At 41.6% G+C, this 23,343-nt stretch overlaps 1 protein-coding gene across 1 annotated transcript in view; it reads left to right on the forward strand.

Annotated features, from left to right (window-relative positions):
* Positions 1-4,016: 4,016 nt before the first annotated feature.
* SELENOI (selenoprotein I) overlaps positions 4,017-23,343 on the forward strand; it is a 42,864-nt gene continuing 23,537 nt past the window's right edge. The window contains exons 1-3 of the mRNA XM_037146711.2: positions 4,017-4,185; positions 21,430-21,498; positions 22,517-22,625. Coding sequence (XP_037002606.2) covers positions 4,129-4,185; positions 21,430-21,498; positions 22,517-22,625 — 235 coding nt within the window. The 5' untranslated portion in view covers positions 4,017-4,128. The remainder of the gene's footprint in view (positions 4,186-21,429; positions 21,499-22,516; positions 22,626-23,343) is intronic.

The raw sequence follows: 23,343 nt of genomic DNA on the forward strand, positions 1-23,343 counted from the left end.
AGCTTCTGCCCGAGCTCTGGTCAAGCAGGGTACAGAGCCTTGAATATATCAAGGAAGATCTCAAAGCCTTAAGTGGTAGATACCTATGTTGGCAACTTTGTCTCCACCCCTGCCCCAGGTTTCTGAGAGTTGGTACAGGAAAATGGGTCACAGCCCTGTTTTCTACTCTCTTGCTTCTCTTAGGTTTTGGGTTTTTTTTTCTGCCAGGACCTTTCTCTTTCACCAAAACCATGGATTTCAACTAAAAGATCTCACTGTTTTCATAAAGACAAAATGATCCTTACTCAAAAACGGGGTTCCTTGAGTAGCTAGATGTTCAAATTGAAGTAATTACATAAAAAGAATAGTAGTTACATTTGGCTATATCTGCAGACCTGACATTAGGTGAGAGATGTGACGGGTGATGCCACTCCGGCTACTTACCTGAATTATTTGGACTTGGTTTATCTAGAGTTCTGTTGCCATTCTAGGGCAGTACTAATGGGGAGGAGGATGTGTATATAGGAGAGGTATCAATTCTTTCTTTGCTCAGGAAATAGAGATGCTGAGTCACTACCAGAACTTCAAGAATGCTGAAACTTGGCCTGAAATCATTAAAAAAAAATAAGCCTCCTTTTCTTTAACAGTCATGCTCATAAAAAAAGAGGCTATAAAAAAGAAATAATTACTCATCTTCAACACCTGGATGGCAAGAAAGTAAAGAGTCTAAACAAATAACCAGACCTGTGATTTACTCCTTCCTCATATCAAAGTAGAAACTCTCAGTATGACCTGTAATTAATCCATCAAAGTTAATGCAAAAGAGAGGCAGCACATTGTAACTGCTCTGACAAAATTAAAAGCTGCTCTTTTTAAAAAAAAATCTTTTTGAAAAAATATTAGAATTTTTTTACAAAATAAAAACTGTTATTTTGAATTTCCTTACATCTGAAGTGATTAGCAATAAGTGCAGTATGCAAACTAATATTATTATTGATATTAATATTAATATTATTAATTTGTACTCGGGCCACTAATATTAATATTAATATTAATATTAATGTTAATGTTAATGTTATTAATTTGTACTCAAGCCACATTTTATGCTTTTCACAATTAACTAAAATATGTTTTACAAGTATGAAGTTTCTATTTCTGATGGTAGGCACAGGTCTGATATTAAAAATCATTTGATAATGTTGACATAAGAGCATTCAGAGCTCTCTCTTTTGGGAGCGCACCTGCACCTTTCTCCTTCCCTCTCTTCTTTCCTCCCACACCAGGTGCGTTACCTTTGCCTTTCTCTCTCCCAGGCTCCTAGGCCCCTTCGTTTGCTTTTGCAACTTGCTTCCTGAGCCTGCGCAGCCCAGCTGGCTCACCCCTTCTACCTCTGTAACTTTCTAAATAAATGTACTCTTATAATTTGCATTCTTGGCTCTGAATTCTTTCTTTGCTGAACTCAAGAACTGAGGACTGATTTCACCACCAACACCACCAGTAAAAAATTCAGTTTTCTTATCAGTACACAGAAGGGATGTAAATACAGAACCTGCATAAAGGAAATACTTTTATGTCCAAGAAGGTGGTTTCATAGTTTTCCTCTCATTAGAGCAAATTTTCTCCTTAAATTAATGGGAGATTTACATTCGCAGAGCTGGGCACTTCACATAATATTGAAGAATTCTCTGTTTTGCTTATTCATTCAAGGAAATATATTGACAGTGTATTATTTACACTGGGCTATGGGACCTGGGAAAACTTAAGATGTCGAAGATGCTGTGGATAAAAAAGGGTTCTACAAAAACCTCACAGAGTGATCTGATCATGGATTCCTAAATGACACTCAAGGTTATCAATCATCTACCATGTACTACATATTACATCTATCACCTTGTTAGAATCTTATACTTTACAAGGGAAGACAAGACATGCAGAAATAATAATATAGTTGGCATATATTGAGCCCCCAATAGGTATCTGTTGAATGAATGAATGTAAGAAACACAAGAGATCTCAAAATAACTACTCTTCCTTGAGAAACCCAGAAAGATTAAGAGGCTTTGACAGGTAGTGGCTCTTGATACCAAAGACCTCATTTCATGTTGGTCGACCACTTCTGAGCTTTAGAATTACAGGCTTTAGAATTACAGGTTTTCCCCATTATCCAAAGTAGCACATTCCTACGAACACTTTTGTAAGATAAAATGGTGTAAAGCAAAAACCAATCACCATTAATCTATAAGGGAAAAATTTAAGCATTCCCAGACTCCCAAAATAAACAAATCATACAAAATAACACATAAAACTGAAAATAATTTTACTATAGACTATGTGATATAAATAAGAGTTAAGTTCCTATCTTATCAACAACAGTATGGCGACATAAGAAATGTCCAAATGTGTAAAGAACTTTTTATCAGTTTATTGGAGCCAAACTGATGACAACTGCTGGAGCGAAACTGCAACGGATTGAGAAAATGCTCTGGAGAACAGTGTTTTTCAGCTCATTGTGTACATCAGAATCAAAGGAGGGTTTATACATCAGAATGTATGGAGGGTTACAGGACAATCAATTGGTGTTAGGTTAAAGGGATGGGAGAAGGCAAAGTGGGGGAATCTCAGGGACTAGATAAAAAGTAAAAGGGAGAGGCACCTATTTCTTTTACACTGGTGGGTACAAGATAGTTAATAATTGCCTTTTACAGCACATCCATATGGTATTCCAGGAAGCAGGTAACAATGAGGGGTTGGTGTGCTCTTGCTCTGCCACAGAAGGTGTGTTGCAAAATGTCCGGGGGTAAAATGAGGTGACTCTGGCATTGCAAAGGTATCTTATCTCAGACACAAAAAGGCAGCAGACAGGCTCACTGAAGGTAAAGATTGACCTTTGTCAAGGAAACTACAGGCCTAGGATATGACTACTTTGTATGACCCACTTGTAGTTAGGAATTTTAATGTTCAGACCATCTTTGTAGCTCCTTTCATTCTGAGTTTCTAAGGACCACCATGCAGGTTTCCCCTTGGGCTTGTAAAGTTTAGTAGTGGCCTTTCACTCTCTCTTTTTTTTTTTTTTTGACAAGTTATAACTAAGCATGATGAACGGAAATGGTATTATTTGAGGACCTGCTGTAGGCCTTTCCTAAGAGTGAAGTGTACTAATTTGAACTTTTGAAAAGCGGGAGATACCCGTAATAATCCTGGATTAGGTCATCTGATTTTATTAGATTAGGTAATTTGATTTTATTAGTTATTCAATTTTATTATTAGTCACCGATCTAGTTTTCTTTCCACAATTAACTGGCCCCAGTTATGCAAGCATACTTCTTTCAAACGTATTTAAGGACCCCTAGAGACTTGATCAGCCTTTATCTGGTCCGGGGATATGAGCTATCTTAATTTGGAGCACTTTGATAGAGCAAAGTGTGGTGAGGCGATCCAAGGTTCAGAACGCTGACTCGAGAGGTTTGTCTCTGGTGCTCTTTCCCGCCTGCGAAAAGCCTCGAGCCAGCTTTTCCAGGTCTGGTTTAGCAAGTTCCTTCGGTGCGCAGCGTGCCTCCATGCCAGGAGCTGGAAGCGCGCTGGGCACAGACCCTTTTCCTGCTCTTTTACGGCTCGAGGGAACTAAGCCCTCTTGCCTGAGATACTGTTGAACTGGTTCGCATGCAATCACTCTACCGCCAAGACTAAAAGGGTACCCTCGACTTCTATGAACTCCGGAGAACCACGTAACCCTCACCCCTTCCTAGGGGCAAGGGGCAAAGCCCCTTGGGAAACTGAACTTTCACCTCTCCTCTCTTCTCACCTCACCTCACCAATTTTGACGCTAGCGAATGAAGCGATGAGGAGACCTGGTGGGCGGGACTTAGCGTTGCTCTGTCCACGCTGATTGGACTGCGACGGCCAGAGGGGCGGTCTGCGTGGGCCGGCTAGGGAACCTCCCTCTGTGGGCGGGGAGAAGTGAGGGCGGTGCTTGCGCGCCGGGAGGTGGTGGAGTGGCTAAGGCGGATACGCATGCGTGGTAGGCGGAGCTCGGCTCTTTTACCAATATTACCAGCCCAGTTCTTCCTATCCTTGCCTAGCTAGGGCTGGTGTTTCCGCACCCCGTCGTGGAGAGTGGCTGCTGAGTGGCCGCTAGGTGTTCGGGTCGTCATGGCTGGTTACGAATACGTGAGCCCGGAGCAACTGGCTGGCTTTGATAAGTACAAGGTAGCGCGGGCCCCGCGGACGCTCCTGTTCCCCCCGGTCCCGGCCTCTCCTAGGCGGCTGAGGAGCCGGCATGGTCCGTGTCACCTTGTGCCGCGTGGCTCAGGGCGGGCTGGCGGGCGTTTCTCCGGGGGTCTTGCCGAGTCCTGGGGCTTCGGGGTCGAGGTGCGTGGGAGCACCCTAGGCTCGTCCCCCCTACTCGGCCCTCACCCAGGGATCGCCTTTTCCTTCGGAGACTGCTCGACGAGAGTAGAGAGAATTCCCTTCGCTTCTTTACTTCATCATCCTTATTATTTTGTAGCCCCCGGAGAGGTGATACAGTTCCCGTCTGTGGCGTTTTACTTGTCTGCATTTTAATGAACTTTCTATCCTCCTCGCTTGTATACAACTTCAGAGACGGAGGTGATCGTTTGGCAGACGAGGCCCGGGGAGAGGGAGTGACTGCCGAGGCCATACTGCTGATGCACTCCGCTTCTCCCGGGAAAGGGGCTCCCGCGGCCGGTGCGTGTGGCGCCGGGGCTGCCAGGCGGAGTGAGCGCAGGAACTCTGTAGTGGAAGGAGCGCGGGCTTTGGATTACATATAAACCCGAAACCGAAATCTAATTTCTTTACTTGGCTTGGGGCCAAATCATAGTGTCTACCGCGCAACATGATTATAAGAATCTGAGGGGCGCCTGGCATATAATGGGCCTTCGGTAAATGGTTAAATTTCCCTCCGAACCTGGTTCGTCGTCAGTGAACCACTGCTCCCTCCCCAGTGAATGACTCCTCTCTCCGTCCTGTGGTCTGAGCAAGAAGCTGGGCAGTAACCTTTCATTCTGATCCCCCTTCCTTGATCATCGCCCGTGAATCACCAGATGCTGGGTGTTCTGTCATTTTTATCCTGAACTAGAGAAGACTCATTCCATTACCCACACTTCCCAGTAATCTCTTTATTTGAAAATACTTGCAGACTATTTTAGTATAGCTTTTGAGAAAAATTGTGCAGGTAGTACAGAATTCCCATATATTCCACACCCAGTTTTTCCTGTTAACATTTTACATTAGTATGGTACACTTGTCACAATTAATGTACACATTATTAACTGAAATCCATTGTTTTTTATAAGCCAGTACTATTGAAAGATTTATTTATTTTTAGAGAGAGGGGAAGGAAGGGAGAAAGAGAGGGAGAGAAACATTAATGTGTGAGCACATCAATTGGTTGCCTCTCACACCCCCACATTGTGGACCCTCCTGCAACCCAGGCATGTGTCCTGACTGGGAATTGAATTTGTGACCTTTCATTTCCCAGGCTGGCACTCAATCTACGGAGCCGCACACGCCAGCCAGGGCTGAAGTCCATTCTTTATTCATATTTCCTTAGTTTTTAACCTAATATTCTTTTTCTGCCCCAGGATCTCATGCAGGAGACCACATTACATTTAGGCATCGTGTTTCCTTAGGCCCCTTTTGGCTGTGACAGTTTCTCAGGTTTTTGTCTTTGGTAATCTCCATAGTTTTGCAGAGTCCTGGAAGGCTGCAGAGGTGAAGTGCCCTTCTCATTGTGTCATATGAGGAGGACATGCTGTCAGTGCAACTTTCTGCCCTCGATGTTGGATGTTAACTTTGACTGCCTGGTTGAGGTCCTGTTTGTCAGGTTCCTCCCTGCAGAGGCGCTGTCTCTGGAAGGCAGTCCCTGTGTGCAGCCCACACTTACTACCTTGAGGGCAGAGTATAGTCTATACTATACTCTGCAAATTATGTCTATAAATTATAGACATAATTTATATTTGGAATTCTGCATGGAAGATGTGTCGTTCCTTCCGGATGCGTATTTATTTATTAAGTCATTTCCATTCATATGAAATCATGAATGTTTATTTTATACTTTGGGCTGTACTCCAGTACTACTTAATATCGTTGCTCACCTATATTCACCTTTGCCCTTTCAATCCTTTTTTCTGTGTTTCATAGTGACCTTTAGAAAAATAAACATCTGGTCACAGCCATTCTTCACTTGAAACCCTCCAGTGTTTTCCCACTGCTCTTGGAATTAAGTCTGAAACTTCACGACAGGCTTCTCAATGGTCTGGTCCTAGGCTCTGTCCAGCTTCCCATCTCGCCACTTGCTGTCTGCCTCTACCAGCCTTACTAGCTGTCTCCTCCATCCCTCTTGTTTTCCACGTCTTCAGTGTTGTATCTTCCTTCCCCATTATCTTCATCTTCGCATTTTAAGTGTTGATTCCTCAGAGAAGTGTTCCCCAACGACTGCTTTCCCCTAACTTGTGCTTGTACAGCCCACTCTGCTTCTTCGTGGAATTCGTTCTTCAGTGTGTTGCCCCATTAGAATGTAATGCCCCAGTGGTGAGGCTTGTCCGAGTACCACCCTGGCCCAAGCCCTGTGCTACGGTGCATACTGGGCACCTGGTGTACTATTGTGGAATGAGTGAATAACTCAAAAAGTCATAGTGGGCTGTGTTTAGCTGGAATTGGAAAAACTGAAAGGGACCTTAGAAGGCAACACAGTGCATTCCTCTGCTTTCAAGCAACATTGTGCCACAGCATTTTGAACTGAGGTGCTGCTGCCTTGTCTTAAAATTTGAAGTGGAAAGAAGTTCCAGAGCCTTGGTAACCCAGGCCAGGGCTTTACAACTTTAAATTAAAGGAGGTTACTAACCCAGATAACCTCCATTTTGCCTTAAGCTCAACTCCCCTTCTGTTAATCTGTTTTGCACTATAAATATTGAGATATAAAACCTTTTCTTCATTACTAGGATCTGTCTTTCTGGGTAATGCCCATAGTATAGCTATTTCATCTGCAGCAGTCTGTGGAATAGGGACTTGACTTTTTCTTGTAAGCAGTCTTCTCTAGATTGGGGTCCTGATTTCCAGAAAATCTTAGTGTGCTTTTCTGTTCCTAGTCCCCAGCCCTTCTGTTATCTGACTCACTTCCTCTATCTGACAGATTTCCTGTCATCCTGGAAAACAAAGGTCAATTAAGTAAGCATCCAGTGTTTAGTAAAATATAGTTTGTTAATTTTCTGTTATAATGAAGCTTCTTTATTAAAACAGGAGAGAGCACAAGTTTATTTCTTCTAGTGAAGGGGTCCTTACTCAAAACTATGTTCCTATTAAAAAGTATGAATCTGAAGGTGGAGTCCAAACGAAAAATCTGTGTGGTTAGTTTCTCTGGAATGTAAATCGCCATCTCAAGACCTTTTCTACCCGAAGATCACACGTTCCCATTGTGTGGTCTTTGACAGTAAGTCCTTTATGAGTGCTTACTGAATGAAAACAGCTCTACCCATAAATGACTAAAAACTCAGAATACTCAAAGGAGATTTTTATTTTACTCCCTGATGTGATCCTGTATATTAGGGCAAAGAGATGTGGAGAAAAGTTGATACTATAAAAGCAACTGGTGGAAAAATTACTTTTAAAGTAGTTTAATTTATCTTCCCCGGAGGTACATCTGAGAGCTGCAGTTGGAAACCTGGCAGTTATTCAGAATAACTGCTGAAAGGGATGCACACGCAGAGTGGGCATTAGGTTTCTGGACTAAAAAACTGTAAGACAATTGATTTGCAGTACAGAAGAAAGCATGGATGGATTCTGTGCTATGTACTCTCCTAACACTTGTGTCCTCAGTTGTGTTACTGTAGTTTTATTAAGCAGTTAAGTAATTAGTGTCTGCCTTCTCTTTTAGGATATGCGCTCTGGGAGGGCAAGGCCTGTAGCTGTCTTGTTCAACATGACCAAGGTCTAGCACACAAACAGAGTAGGCTCTCAACATAAGTATTGAGGAATGAAAGCGTGAAGGTGTGTAAACCATTTCGGAAGTATGGTAAAAGGGAGCTGTGTATCTGCTTACATTCCTTTCCTCTACTTATCCTTTCTTTGGACACGTCTTGTAGTTGAAGGATTTTTCTGCCTCTCTAGGGGGGAAACTTTTATTGAGATTTACCTAATCTGACCTAGGGAAGGTATAATTTTAATTGATAGTGTAGCAGCTAGTTTCGAATTGTATCATTCTGTGTCAGAGAGGTGGTGTTCTGTGAAGTATCCTGTTTGGTTTCAGGAATATAACATGATGAGCTGTTTCTGCTATTACAGTAGTTAATTTGGCTGTTAATAACGACCAGATTATGGAAATTATGCTCATTTTTAATTATTATTAAATTATGGTTGTAAAGAGAGACTGTGTCTTGGTGGTAATGCTAAAGAACTAGAATCTGGCCTTTACCCTTACTGGTTCACACAATTTAATCTTGCTTCTTCAATAAGCATTTATTGAGGGCTCATTCTGTGTCAGGCATAGCAAGCATCGGGACTACAAAAATTAAGCTAGGCTAAAATTCCTACCTTCAAGAGACCAAGTTTGGTGTATACAGACAAGTAGATAATTATACGCAGTTAATAAATGAAGTTAGCTAAGTTCACGGAGTTCAGCCCAGAAGGATGAAGGCTGAGTGGACCCGTTAAACAAGGAAAAGAGGGGAGAAAAGGCATCACAGAACAGGATAGTGATGGAGGGCAAAGGGGTGGGGCCCAAGAGATTAATTTCTGGGAACCACAGTAATGGTTTAAGCATAATGGCAGGAGGTGAGACTGGGGAGTGAGGCAGGTCCTGTCAGAGGAGGGGGATTTGATGAAAAGGACTTCTGTATTTTACTCAGTACATGAGTGTTTCTATGGCCCAAGAAGAATAGGTATCGGAATTCCGTAGGGAAGGGGTTTTTAATAGCAGGTTCCCAGGCACACTGTGGGAGATTCAAAGTAGATAGGTTGCCATTATTTAATGTTAAACAACTATTAGGTTGGCCAAAGAGTTCGTGTGTTTTTTTTTCTGCAAAATACATATTTTTCATTTTCACCGATACCTTTATTGATTTGGACAGTTTGAGTATGTCAGCAGTGTTCTGTGTGGTGTAAAGTTGATTGTTCTCAATCAGTGCCCCGATCTGATCGCTGTCAACTTCAACTGGTCTACCAACCGTGGAGCGTCATCTGGAGAGAAATCTCCAGCATGACCGCAAACCACTTTCGACACGTCTGATCAGTCACAGCACCTTCTCCTTACACTGCACACATCTTTTTTCATGCTTCAGTCGCATTTTTACCATAATAATGAAAGCATAATATGCCGAAAATGTTGCTTATTTCCATCTTTGATATTAAAATGGCTACACAAATTTTTTTTTTAATGCATGCTGATAATGACAGCTGTCACAATACAATCAAACCAAATTGTTTTGAATGAAGTGAAAGACAGCTAAGTGCTACTAGAGCCATCGTACAGAAAACAAACGAACTTTTTGGGCCAACCCAGTACCTCAGATGGTTCTTGGGTCTATTGCAACGCTGTAGGTTTTGGGGAGCCACTTAAGAATCTTGAAGAGGATCAGATTTTAATATTAGGAAGCTTACCCTGGCAGCTTATAAAAATGAATTTATTAATTCGTAAGTTTATGAGTGTGTGGTGGTGGAGGTAAGGGTGACCTGGAGACAGACCTCTCACATAGGATCCCCCTGCATAAAACTAGGTAAGGAACGAGGAAGGGCCTGAATCTAAGCAATGGGGGTCGAAAGGGAGTTGGGGATTCTAAAGATGGAGGTCACAGTCGCAGCTGGTTAACCTGCCCACTGTGGCCCAGTAGATATGTTCACTTTGACCCACAGCTACAGTTCTCTTGATAAGCCAGAATATTGGCTTTGAATTTCTTCTTCTCATTAAAGATTTTATTCATTTACTTTACTTTTAGAGAGTGGGGAAAGGAGGGGAAAAGAGAAATAGCAATGTGCAAGACATGCATCGATCGGTTACCTCTTGCACACCCCCATCTGGGGACCTGGCCTGCAACCAGGCACATTCCCCTGCTTGGAATCAAGTCAGTGACCTTGCAGTTCTGAGGCGGGCGGGTGCTCAGTCCACTGGGCCACCTGAGCCAGGGTGGACCTAGACTCCCTGACAAGAATTTCCCGAAGCTGACCAGTTAGTTTCTCATTTCTCTACCAGTCCATAGGCTCATGCAGGTCCTTTGTTCAGTTTACATGCCCGGCCCTGTGGACGCTTGAGTTTGTGGTCCATGATTTAAGATTGTAAACTGACAGAACATGGAGCCTGACTAGTGGTGGCACTGTGGGGGCCTCAGGATGGAAAATGGGGAGGAGTTTGGGATGACCCAGGTCCTGTCTGGTGGGCCGACTTGGCTAGAGGCGGCCGTCACGGAGGTAAAGGTTTTGTAAGGCATTCACCCTGGAAAGGTGCTCTTGGTAACAATAGCACCTAACGTTGTTGAGTCAAAAATTTAGTTCTATTGATAGCGCAATGAGGAGGTGTTCTTAATATCTCATGAGTAACCAGAGTCAGGAGAGTTTTATCCTTACAGGAGCAATAATTATAACTTAAATGATAAATGCCACTCAACCTGTAGAATAACAATAATCTTCAGCATGAAGCACTTGTCTTGGACAGGGCCACTTGAAGCTGTGGTTTGTGGACTTGGAATTAAAACTAAAAAAAAATTATATTCTAAGGAAATATCACATGTGGATAAATTGCTGTCTGTGGAGGAACAGATCCATGATGATTTGAAAGATCAGCATACTTTCCTCCTGTTCCTGAGCCGTGGTAGAAACACAAGAAATTCTTGATCTTTTGATTTTCACTAATTATGGTTGCAGGCTGACTGAAACACCATGTGTTCATCATGGCCTTGCCTAGATATGTTACAGTTAATTCACGTGTAGCTTCTCTTTAGTTGTGCCTTAGTCTCCTTGAACAGATTTGAGGAAGTGGCCTCTCCCACCTCTAAGTACATCAGTAAGGCTTGAAAAGCCTTTTTGTAGTCTTAAATAGAGATTTACAAATGTCTCACAGAATTATTTTCGCAGTTGGCAGAGAGAGAGAGGAGTCTTTAAGGAGGAATGAACAAAGAATGGATGGGAAACCTCTGCAGAGAGAGAGAGAGTAAATGGTCAGGAGAAGGTTACTGCGTTATTAGGTGCGATTTGGAGGAAGCATCTTGAATTGGTTCTTTTACTCCTTTCCTACTACTTCAAGTTCTTTTACTACTACTTGAATTGGTTCTTTTACTACTTTCCTACTACTTCAAGTTCTTTTACTACTACTTGAATTGGTTCTTTTACTACTGACAGTGGCTTGTTTTTCTAACCCCTGTAATGCTTAAATATCGAGAACTTCTTTGCTGAATAAGAATTTGTCCAGTACATAAGGGGGTTTGGGGAAAGATATTCGATCAGAGAGGCTGTGAACGAAGGCACAGAGCCCAGGAGGACCATGGTAGGTGGAGGTGCAGGGAGGGTGGGTCTCAGAGGCACCGGGGCGAGCCCAGTGCGCTCAGGGAAGCAAAGTTGTGACAGCGAGAGCAGTGTCATGGTAAGTACTGGATGATAATAATGATAGCAAGCATTTATGTGGCATTTCCTATGTGCCAGACTTTACACCTGTTACCTCATTTAATATCCACAAGTGCCTTGTGAAGTAAAGGTGCTGTTATTTTCCCCATTTCACTGAGGCACAGAGTTTAAGTAAGTGCTCAAGGTCCCCACAGCTGAGATTTGAACCCAGGCAACGTGGGTCCTGGGTCTGTGGACTTCATGCTATGCTGCCTCTCAAATCTAAGAAATAAATATAAATTCTGCCTTGTAGTTACTGGGTATTTGTGTAAGATATATAAACGTTAGAATAAAGACCTTCAGCGTCATGCTTAGTTGAATTTGTGTCTGATGTTTGCAGACGGGGAAATGTACACTGACAAAAACAGAGTTGGTTTAATGTCTCTTCCCCCGGTTATAAATTAGTGGGGGCAAGTGGGCTTTTACATACTAGCCTTACATTTAGTCAAGCGTTGCAAACATCTCATTTCTCTAAGCTGCAATTGAGATAAGAGGCTTTTGATTAAATACTTAGCTTTGGGACCGAAGTTAAAAAGAACCCACATACTCCTAGCTCTGTGATCTTGAGCAGGTAACAGTCTCTCCCAGCCAGGCTTCCTCATCTGTAAATTCGGGCAGTACCCATCTCATAGGATCATTATCAGAATTGAAAGAGTTAAGATTTATAAAGCGTCTGGCACATAGTGCTAAGGATGCTATTAACTAAATAAAGAATAGCAGTTGACATTCGAGCTCCCCTGCTTGTGAACATGGCATATAATACAGGCAGCATCCCAGGAAGTAACACCAAGAGAAAGTATATATTTAATCATGTATAATAGTACAACAGGGAGAGTAAATGTTTTAAAATTCCACTCTCCTGTTTAACCTTCCACGTGTTTATCATAAGTTTAGCATCCAGATTCCTCAGCAAGGATTTCAAGTTTCTTCACCGACCTGTTCCTGCTTTTGTTTTATCTTCTCCTCTCTTGTTAGAGCTCATTATAAATGAAGTCTGGCAAGCCGACCTGTTCATCCTCATGACTTATGTGCTCTCGTCTCATTGTTCTAGCTCCTTTCCAGTTCTTTCTCACCACCATCCTCTCTGACTTCTCAACAGATATAAATGGACGATATTTGGTGACATGAGGTCTCATTGCTACTGAGACGTGTTCTTTGTGGGGGTAGTTCTTAAAAGTCATGTTTGATCTACACAATGGAGTACTACACAGCAGAAGGAAAGAGGAAGGAATTCCTGCTCTTTGTGACGGCATGAATGGAACTGGAGACTATTATGCTGAGTGAAATGAGTCAGTCTGTGAAAGACAAATACCATATGATCTCACTTATAGGAGGAATCTAATGAACAAAATAAACTAATGAGCAAAGCGGAACCAGAGATATGGACCAGGGGACAGATTGCTTGGCCCCAAGCCCACAGTGTCTGCTTCTGTACATCAGGAGTAGGGCCCAAGATTTTGCATTCAGTTTGGCAATTACATTTTGAGAACCGCCTTATGAAAGGAGTCCTCATTTGGATTGCAGCCAGAAGAGCAGTTAGTAAAACCGAGAGATGAATGTAAAGGAATAAGAAAGTATTATTCTGATGCTCATAAGTTAGCTTTCAGGCATCAGACAGTCTTGATTTTTGTAGCTAGGAATCTCAGGGTCTCTTTTTATTACAAGAGAGAATGATGGAGTGCTTTCAGAATTGTGTATTAGTTTTCTGTTGCTGGGCAACAACTTACCACAGACTTACCACACCGATAGTTTCACAGTCTGTGGGCCGGGGGTTTGGGCTTTGGTAGGCGGCTCCTCTGATCACGGTCTCACCTTCACTGTAGTGAAGTGTCCACAGGGCTGTGTTCTCATCCAGAACTCGGGGCTCCTCAGCCAGGTTTCGGTGGTTGTTGGCAGGATTCAGTTCTTCCAACTGTAGGGTTAAGGTTCTTGGCTCCTAGGGGTTGCCCTCTTTTCCTTGCCACATGACCCTTGCCATTCACATCATTGCTGTTGGCTTCTTCAAGGTCAGCTATAGACTCTTCTCTAAACTGCTAAGATGGAATCTTCATCCGAAATGTACATGAAAATGGTATCTCTTCACCTTTGCCATATAATGTATCCTAGTCCACGCTGTGACGTCTACCATCTTTGCTATATTCTGTCTGTTAGAAGCAAGTCACAAGTTCCAACCTCAAGCAGTGGAATGAACCATTAAGGGGAGGCAATTGATACAAGAGCTTGACTTATTGGGAATTGACCTTAGCATGGATCTGTCACAAATCGGAAAACAGAAAAGTGTGTCTTGGGGATACTGTGGGAGTAATGATTTCAGTACATGGGACCTAGGTCGCTCATGATTGTACTGATACTCGAACCAGCACAGGGGAGTCCGGTTTAAAACAAAGCGATCAGTCTCCCAGAAATGTTCCGAGATGATTCAATAAGGACTTACAGTTTAGATCTTCCTGTTGATTGGCTTTGTTACTCTCTGAACTTTGTATCTCTTCATCTGCAAAATAGGAATAATCTACGTTAACTATCTTAAAATATCAAATAAGAGATATACAAATAATTTTCCTTTGGAAACTAAATATACAATACGATACAAATGGAAGTGGTGTTATTAACAGAGGAAGAGGAAGAGGAGCTTCCCTCTATGAAGTTAAAAGTTGGTCCATTTCTGGGGGGAAATAGATTTGGTGAAGGGAGTGGCGCTTCTCAGCACTGATAGATTCGTTCTGTACTACTGCTCCTTAAATCAGCGTGCAGAGTAGCTCACCCATCTGTTCATTCCTGTGTGGAAGCATCTGAAGTGTTTATTGAGCTCAGTCCACTACTGTGTGGTAGAAGCAGAAGGGATCATGTCGGGAAGCTTTCTCATCGTCTTACCTGTCTCTATATCTCAGCGCTCAGTGAGCCCCATGTTTGTACGTGGGAGGGAGGCAGCTTAGTTAGTGTTGACTGAGTGAGCAGCAAGTGGGATCCCTGGTTTCATGTTTGGGGCTCCAGTGACTGGCCCGGAGGGTTGGAATGCCATTGCTAAAGAACTCTGCTCCAGGAGTGGTAGGTAGAGCGTGTTGGCCCCAGGAGTGTCTGCCCCCGTAGAGACTTAAAACTTAAATGTGTTTGAATCACGAGACCATTCATAAAGGAACTGACCTCCATATTTTCCCGGTACCTTACCAGACACTGAGCTTTATTGTGCAGGGGCAGCAAAGAGAGAGCGAGAGTTGACATCTCTTTTCTCTCTCCTGAGTTCTTAAGAGAGGTCGATAATGTGTCTGGGAAATTTAGAGATGTCTGGAAAGTTGTGTGAACCTCGTTGTGAACTTCAGACAGTTCTTTGTGGCTGTCTTGCTTTTTACTCCTAAAAACATGGATGCTTTTGCACTTGAGTTTGGGAAATAATTTTTAAAATTCAGAAATGTTATTTTGGGTTTGCTTACATCTCAATATGTGCAGTTTATGAAATATTAGCTTATATTCAAGCCATCTTTTACAGATTTCCACAGTTAATTAAAATATGTTTTATAAGTATAAAATTTATATTTCAGGTGCCTAAAGACAGGCCTTGTATTAAAAATAATTTGAGAGTAAGAGTCCTATTCTCATACTGATTAGAAGACAGAGCAAGAGAAATCTGATTATACCTAGTTGAACATTATTTGGGACAATAGCTTCAGTCTAATTAATAAGTTACCCAGATCTCTGTATTCCGTGCAAGGGTGAGTCAGTTCATATCAGTTTCTTATCAGTACACAGAAGGGATTTAAAATATAGCACCTGCATAAAGAAAATACTTTCAGGTTCAAGGAGGTGGTTCCATAGTTTTTCTTCCATTAGAGCCAATTTCCTTCTTGAATTAAGAGGAGGCTCCCATTTCTAATGTCCTTTTCAAAAAGGGGCACTTCACAAGCTATTTCAGAAGTAATTTAGAAGTTACTATGCTGCTCCTAATGTTCCCCGTAATTGTCCCTTGCTTGGTGTACCTTAACAGTGTCTGAACTGGTTTCATTTTCCCTTTTGCCCCTTCCAGTCCATTTTCTACACTGTAGTCAGTGTGACCCTCTAAAAATATAAATAAGGGCATGCGTGGGCTTAGGTAAACTTTAGCCCACCGTGGTCCTGCTGGGCGGTGTCCGCCTTGGTCTCCAGCCTCATCTCAAACTACTCTTCCTTCTGTGCTGAGCTGTAGCTACATTCATTGGTCGTCCTACAGTATTTCAAATATTTCTAGCTTTGTGGTCTTTGCACATTTTGTCCTCCCTGCCCGGAAGGTATGTTGAAACTCCCCAGCCCTCCCCCCACAGCCCCACAGGGGCAGGCAAAAGTAGGTTTACAGTTGTATGTGAAACAGTTTATTATTATATTATTATTTAATAGTTACTGTGTTATTTTTTTTTTCTTAAAGGTTTTTGTTTATTTTTTAGAGACAGGAAGGGAGGGAGAAAGGGAGAGAAACATCAACGTGTGGTTGCCTGTCATGTACCCTGCACCGGGGACCTGGCCTGCAACCCAGGCATATGCCCTAGACCAGGAATCGAACCAGAGGCCCTTTGGTTCACAGGCTGGCACAGAATCCATTGAGCCACACCAGCCTGGGCTTATGTATTATTTTCCATGTAAACAATTGTTAACCTACTTTTGTATATTTGTATACAAATGCTTTTGTATATTTTAATTTTGTTTTTCTTTTTAGGTATACATTATATATAAATGCACAGATCTTGAATGTATAGTTTAATGAACTTTTACACATGTGTTTATCCATGTAACCACCAGCCAGGTCAAGATACAGAATTACTGCTAGCATTTCAGAAGGCCCCCGTTCAGCCCCTGTCACCAAACTACTCTTACAATTTCTTTTGCTGTAAATTAATTTTGTCTGTTTTTGAACTTCATATAAAGGGAATCTGTACCAGCATGTCCTGATGACTAGTGTCTCGTTCCTTCGACCTACTGTTTTGTCTCATACATTCCTTACCTGACTGTCTTCTCCTCCTCTGGGACTCAGCTTCGGTCTCCTCTCCTTGGAGAAGCTTCCCCGACCGCTCCGGTTAGGCACACTTCCCGGTCCATTATCTTCATGCACAGCACCCTCTTTGTTTCCTTCATAGTTTTATCACAACCTACGATTATTAGTTGTTTCTTGCTTACCATCTATTTCATACTAGTCTGTAGACTCAGTGGACACAGGACACAGTTTGGTCTTGTCCACCCTTCTCTTCCCAGTGGCCTAGTGCAATGCCCGGCAGAATCACAGGCGGTCATAAATATTTATGGACGGACTGACTGCATGGATGGACTCTGCTTCATTTCCTTGTATTGAAGTAAAAAAAAGTTTTGAAACTTACTCATAGTTGACAAAAGGCTATTGAAGGTAATTCTGGAGTTTGCTAAGACTTTATGAATATCTTCTCTTATGAGCAGATAGATGGAGATGACAGTACAGAATTGTGTACCCAGATGAAAATGATCAAATGTAGGAATAGCAATCTTGAGGCAGATGTTTAGAAGTTCTCCCTTGGTCAGCATTTTTACAGAGACTTAAGTGAAGGCATCATCACCATGACAGATTTACACGCTGAGAGTTTTGGGAGGTGTAGTGATTGCCTTGGGTAACTGAGGATGACTCCGGAGAGATGTGGAGGGGATGGATAGAAAGACGAGTTGAGTCTATCAAGATGAAATTTGAAGTGACAAGCGTAGAGTCTTGCACTTAGGTTCTAATAGTCAGCCTCAAATCAGCACAGAGAAAGGTGGCTTGGTAGTCCGTGTAAGAAAGGCCTGAGGCGTTCAGGTGACTGAAGTTGTATGCGAGTCTGCAGGCGGATTGTGTTGCTTAGGGCAGTAATATGTTCAGCTCAGTTAGAGAAGTAAGTTATTGAGAAAGAAGAGCTTATAGTCGTATTCTTGATCTGCTCAGCGCACCACTAGAAATGCTCCTGTTGCCCTGGATCACACCTTTGTGTGTGTTGGTGTAACAACAAATTGGATCGCCCGGTGCACAGGCCACCTGTTTTGTGAATAAAGTTGTATGTGAACACAGCCATGCTCATTTGTTTACATATTTTCTGTGATGACTGTTTTCCTGTTTCATTGGCAGTGTTGGGTGTTTGTTACAGAGACCTAAAATATTTATGATCTGGCCCTTGACAGAGAATGCTTTTCCACCTCTGGTCTATGGAGCTAGACCTACATGATAAAGGAGGTGGAAACCATGGCAAAAGGGGAGCAGCAAAAGGACCATGGGGTGTTCTCAGGTGAAGACATGTGTGAGGTGTGACAGGGAAAGCTGTCTTCAAATATTGGAAGGAATGTTGTTTGGATGAAAAATTAGACCCTTTCTTGTCTGTGTAACTTCGTAGGGTTCTGAGATTTTGCGCTGGAATGATTCTCTCAGACTCATGCTGTGGTCCTCAAGCATCTCTCCAAGGCTGTAGCTTGGTCTGACCCGGCAGATTGGGGTTGAGCACGGCACAGCGGAACATCCTCCCGGTTAGGTGTTCTGGTGTATATCAAAACATCATTCCAATGGAAGCTGAAAATATTTTAGCCAGCCTTACCAAATAACCTAAATCTAGCTTAGCACCTTTAAAAGCTTATATTTTACTTGTTTTTTTCACACATGTGGAAGGTTTGAATCATTCTTCTTTCCTACTATTGATTCCCAAGATGGTTTCAAGTTTCTGTGTTTATACAAAGTGACAAGTGACCTTAAAAAGCATTCAGGAGAGCCACGCAGTTTCAGCAAAGTAAGGGTCCCCTCTTGGCCAGGTGAGGAGAGAGCCGTGTGGTTTCGGCCAAAGTGCAGACCCCTGCAGCCAGGTGAAAGGGAGAGCCACACGGTTTCAGCAGAGTGAAAGAATACCACTCGGCTTTGCCAGAATGGAGACCTCTGCAGCCAAGTGAAGAAGAAAGACACGTGCTTTTGGTCAGACTGCTGACCCCTGCAGCTTTGGTAGAAGAGACGCACCCGGCTTTGGGATGCCCCCCCTTTGGCCGCACATGTCCTGGAAAGTAGGAGAGACTTTGACTGGAACTTGGTATAAAGAACTCTTGCCAGTGGACCATGAGAGGGTGCCACATGAGTTTGGATTAACTAGAGATCCTGCCTGATGGTCAACACAGCTGACGATACAGCAACCTGAAACGTAGATGTGTGCTTCTTTTCCTGAGATATGGTACTCCGAGTTGGGACATTGGGAGAAGGGAGAGCTGTGTGTGTATGTGGGTGTATACCCTAAAGGACTTTGATATTTTAGTGGAGGCATTAGGCCTGAATAGCATTAAATAAACCTTTCCTTTCCTTCTCACACACACACACACACACAAAAAAAGCAAAAAAAAAAGCACTCAGGTGTGTAAGGCTAAAACACAGTGTTCTTTAGGTTTATTGCTTGCTGTCTTTTGTAATCTAATCTTAATCTTTCGTGCTGTACTTGAGTTCATCATCTTATTACGAAATGTAAAAGAGTCATTTTGACAAACAGACCTCATATTTAGTTCTTAACATTCTTTTTATAATTCTACTGGTCTCCTGAAATATAGATTTAGAGTTAAAATTTCAGAATTTAAAAAGAGCTTTTCAAATCAAAATACCATCAGTTAAGGACCTTCTTTTAGATCTAATTCAAATTATGGAAAGCTGTTGAATGAGACTCATTCAGCAAACATTTGAATTAAGAGCATTGTAGTTTGTGTATCGTATTAGCTATTTTGTGATTAGCTATTGTTCTGATTTGGGTTCATTACAACTTTTGTGCTTTGCCATAGGTGGTGGACTTGAAATGTGTGGTTTTCCAGTTTATCTGACCTGCTGGCTACATCACGTGGGTCTGGGTGCAGACTTCTGTGAAGTGAGGAGGCCAGGGCCTTCCCACCCTGTCATTGGCAGGCCTTAAGGGTTCATACTGGTTCTGTTCAAACGTTGTGTCAGTTGAGAGCTCCTTCATTCTGCAGGAGTTCAGATGTAGTGGTATTTACTATGTGGAAAGCTTTGTAGATAGTAGAGAACCATGAAGTAAAAGTTGATTTTGATAGGAACAGTATAATACTCAAATTAAGTAGGCTCTTGCTGAGAATCTGGAGGCAACACCATAGCTTCTAGCTCTGGCCAGCAGAGGCAAACTGTCTTCTCCATCCCGATTTTCTTTTCTTTTCTTTTTTTTTTTTTTAAGGTTTTATTTGCTTACTTTTAGAGACAAAGGAAGGGAGGGAAGAAGGAAACATCAATGTGTGGTTGCCTCTCACATGCCATCTACTGGGTACCTGGCCTGCAACCCAGGCATGTGCCCTGACTGGGAATTGAACCAGTGACCATTTGGTTTGCTGGCTGGCACTCAGTCCACTGAGTGACACCAGCAAAGGCCTCACCCCCATTTTCTTCCCACAGTTTATCTCAGATCTTTTGTCCGAGTTACCCCATTTCAGTCCGAATAGGATGGAGAAATGGAGGCACTCAGGCATGGAGTCTGTTGAATAAACATTCAACTCTCTTTGCTTGCAGTATTTTTAAGTACTTTTTTGTTCCGTCATACTTAAAAAAATATTTATTTATTTTTAGAGGAAAAGAGTTAGAGAAACATTGATGTGTGAGATGTACATCAGTCGGTTGCCTCTGGCACACCCCCCAACTGGACACCTGGCCCACAACCCAGGCATGTGCCCTGACTGGGTATTGAACTGGTGACCTTTTGGTTCTCAGGCCAGCACTCAATCCACTGAGACACACCAGCCAGGGCTGTTCCATCATACTTTTAAGTCTTGAGGCACCTATGAGAAAATATTCCCTGAATATTCATAAAACATTCAGGAAGTAATTTTGGTCTTTATGATTAAAAAAATAAATGGGAGTAAAAGGCAGAAAACTGTACTTGAACAACAATTAAAATAAAAGAAAAAGTTAGATACTCAAATGCTTACTATTTTCTTTATATGCATACCAAGCATAAGTACAAAACACAGTCAAACTTTTTTCAAACATTTGGCTAGTATGATGTTGCTTAAATGTTGGCTGGACGAGTCAGGTAATATTCCCACTTCTTAAGGATGGGAATTGTCCCTTCCCACAGCTAGTGGAGTACTGTCATGTGTGTGTGTCTGATGAATAAGTCATATATCACTCTTGAAGTTTTACATATTTATATACAGATATTGTTAAAATTTTCTTTGAATTTTTTACTAAGTAGCTCAATAATTGGGGAATAAACTTGGCTACAAGAGAATTCTGGAAAATAACCAGGAACCTGTTATTATCTTCCTTTGCTTATTTATGTAGTCTGTCACAAACACATTTAATAATAATAATAATAATATCTAATGCTTATATATATAACACTTACTGGGGCCAGGTACTATTCTAAGTGCCTCATGTGCATTATTATATTTACTTCCCTAATTTCTTATGGCAACCCTTTGAGGCAAAGGCTATCATCCTCATCTTACAGATGAAAAAATTAAGCAGAGAGGTTAAATAACTTATTCAAGGTCACACAGCTAGTAAGTGCAGTAGTGACGGTATCAAGTGGTGAAACAACTAGATTCCTGTAAGTTGAGAGGGGTGAAGAAGGTTGAGGAGTTGTATGGTGATGTTTGAATGCACATAGTGTACACTTTACTGATCCTATAGATTTTTCTACTGAAACATGATAATATGAAGGTTGAGTAAAAAAATATCTGGGTATGCTTGACAGTTTTTGCCTCATTTATATTGCTCCTCCAGTTTCCTTACTCAGATGATGACATCATGTAAATAGACATATTCCCCAAGTTACTTCTGTACCATTATTTTCAGCTAAGGAATTGTTCTGTTTGCTAGTATATAAGAATTAACTCTGAATATTTTCTTTCATTTCTTAACAGTACAGTGCTGTGGATTCCAACCCACTTTCTCTGTATGTCATGCATCCATTTTGGAACACTGTAGTAAAGGTAAGGTGATTAATAGGCATGCACTTATGTTTTAGAAAGTTTTAAATATTTTAAACTGTTTTGTGGAATGTTAGAGAAGTAACATTCAGCCTAATGAGATATCTAGAAAGACTACCCCTCCCATCTCATTTCCCTTAGTCACATACAAAGGGGGACCCCCCAAAAAAGCCCCGGAATTATCATCTGGAGGGCAGCCCCTTGTAGTAGACTTCCCCCACTAGCTGAGTGTTCTAGGAACCCGTCTGTATCAGTGCACCCGCTGGTTTGTGAGAGGCTGTGTTCAGCTTCAGTGAATTTTTTTTGAAGACTCTTTCAACGCATTTGCCCATTTCATGATGGGAGATTTACAAGTGCACCTGCCCACATCGCGCTGAGTGTTCAGCAGTTTTTGACCAAAAATGGCCTGAACCCTGTGCCCTACCCTCTCTATGCACCCGATCTCTCCCCAGTGACTTTTTTTTTTTTTGTTTCCCTAAATGTAAAAAGTCCTCACGGGGAAACGTTTTGTCACTGTGAAACAAAAACTGCAGAAGCACTAAAAAGGCATCAAAATCAATGAGTTCAAAAACTGTTTTGAGTGGTCAAAAAAAGTCTCGATAGGTGTATTGCATCAGATGGAGAGGACTTTGAAGGTGACTGAAGTTCAAACATGTAAGAGTAAATACACGGTTTTTTGTAAATTAACTCTGTTTTTTGGCCCCACCTATGTTTTGATTTATGTCATTGTTTGAGATCTTAGTTTATACTCTGGAATTTATAATTTTGTAAAATTTTTGTAAAATAAGTGTAATATTATGATTGTAAAAGTTTGCTGATTATAGAATTATCTAAAACAATGGAAAGAAGTGTTTTTTCCTGTCAGCTGGAGATTATGGTATACATTTTAATATAAATAACTCCTGTAGATGACATTTTAAATTATAGCTTTTATTATCATGTGAATCTGATGTTGTTGTATGTGTGGAGAGAGATATTTCTCTACTTTAACTATGTTGTGATTATTTTGGGAAAACAACAGGTATTTCCTACTTGGCTGGCTCCAAACCTGATAACCTTTTCTGGCTTTCTGCTGGTTGTGTTCAACTTCCTGCTTATGGCGTACTTCGACCCTGACTTTTATGCTTCAGGTAAGGTTATTACTTTTTTTTCTTTAAAAAAATTTTTTTTCTAAATGTTTAACATTTTTATTGTTGTTTATGTATAGTTTTCTGCCTTTTCCCCCCACCCCTCCCCGATTATTACTTTTAATGTAAAATTTAAATCGTCTAAATAGAGAAAAATGATATGGTTATTTTCTGGTTTTATTGGGATGCTTATTTCTGAAGAGTTTTGGGTATAATGACAGTATAAAAGCTAAGACATGGTTTCACAATCTGTATATATGTTTCAATTAAGTTCTAGAAACTAACTGGGTATTTAATTTAGATGTGGTGTCCAAAAGCATAAGGTTTTGGTGAATAAAGAATAACTGGATTTATAAGATGGAGGATCAGGACTGTAAAACTGCCTGAAAATGGATGGGTACAAATAGAGCCCACCGTACCTACTAAATCCTGAAATACTCCTTCCTTTTTTCTAGTTATGGGTGCAAAATCCCATTTTCTAAAGGGAATGTAATGTCTCTTTCCCTCTGCTCACTATTCTTACTTCTAGTGATTCCCAGTTCTAGATTCTTAGATGTTGAAGTATTTATTGACAGAAGTCTGGATCCTCAGTGAGGAAGACTGGAAAAAATCACCACTTTCAGCCGGTCCCCACCTGGGACTCCAGTGTCTTCTTTCACACCAATTTCTGTCGATAGTACCTGCCCCAGGCGACAGGAGGGAGTATGGAGTGTGTTTAGGA

The sequence above is a fragment of the Artibeus jamaicensis genome, unplaced genomic scaffold (genome assembly GCF_021234435.1).
Source record: "Artibeus jamaicensis isolate MK-2021 breed Jamaican fruit bat unplaced genomic scaffold, CSHL_Jam_final contig_465, whole genome shotgun sequence".
Taxonomy (NCBI): Eukaryota; Metazoa; Chordata; class Mammalia; order Chiroptera; family Phyllostomidae; genus Artibeus; species Artibeus jamaicensis.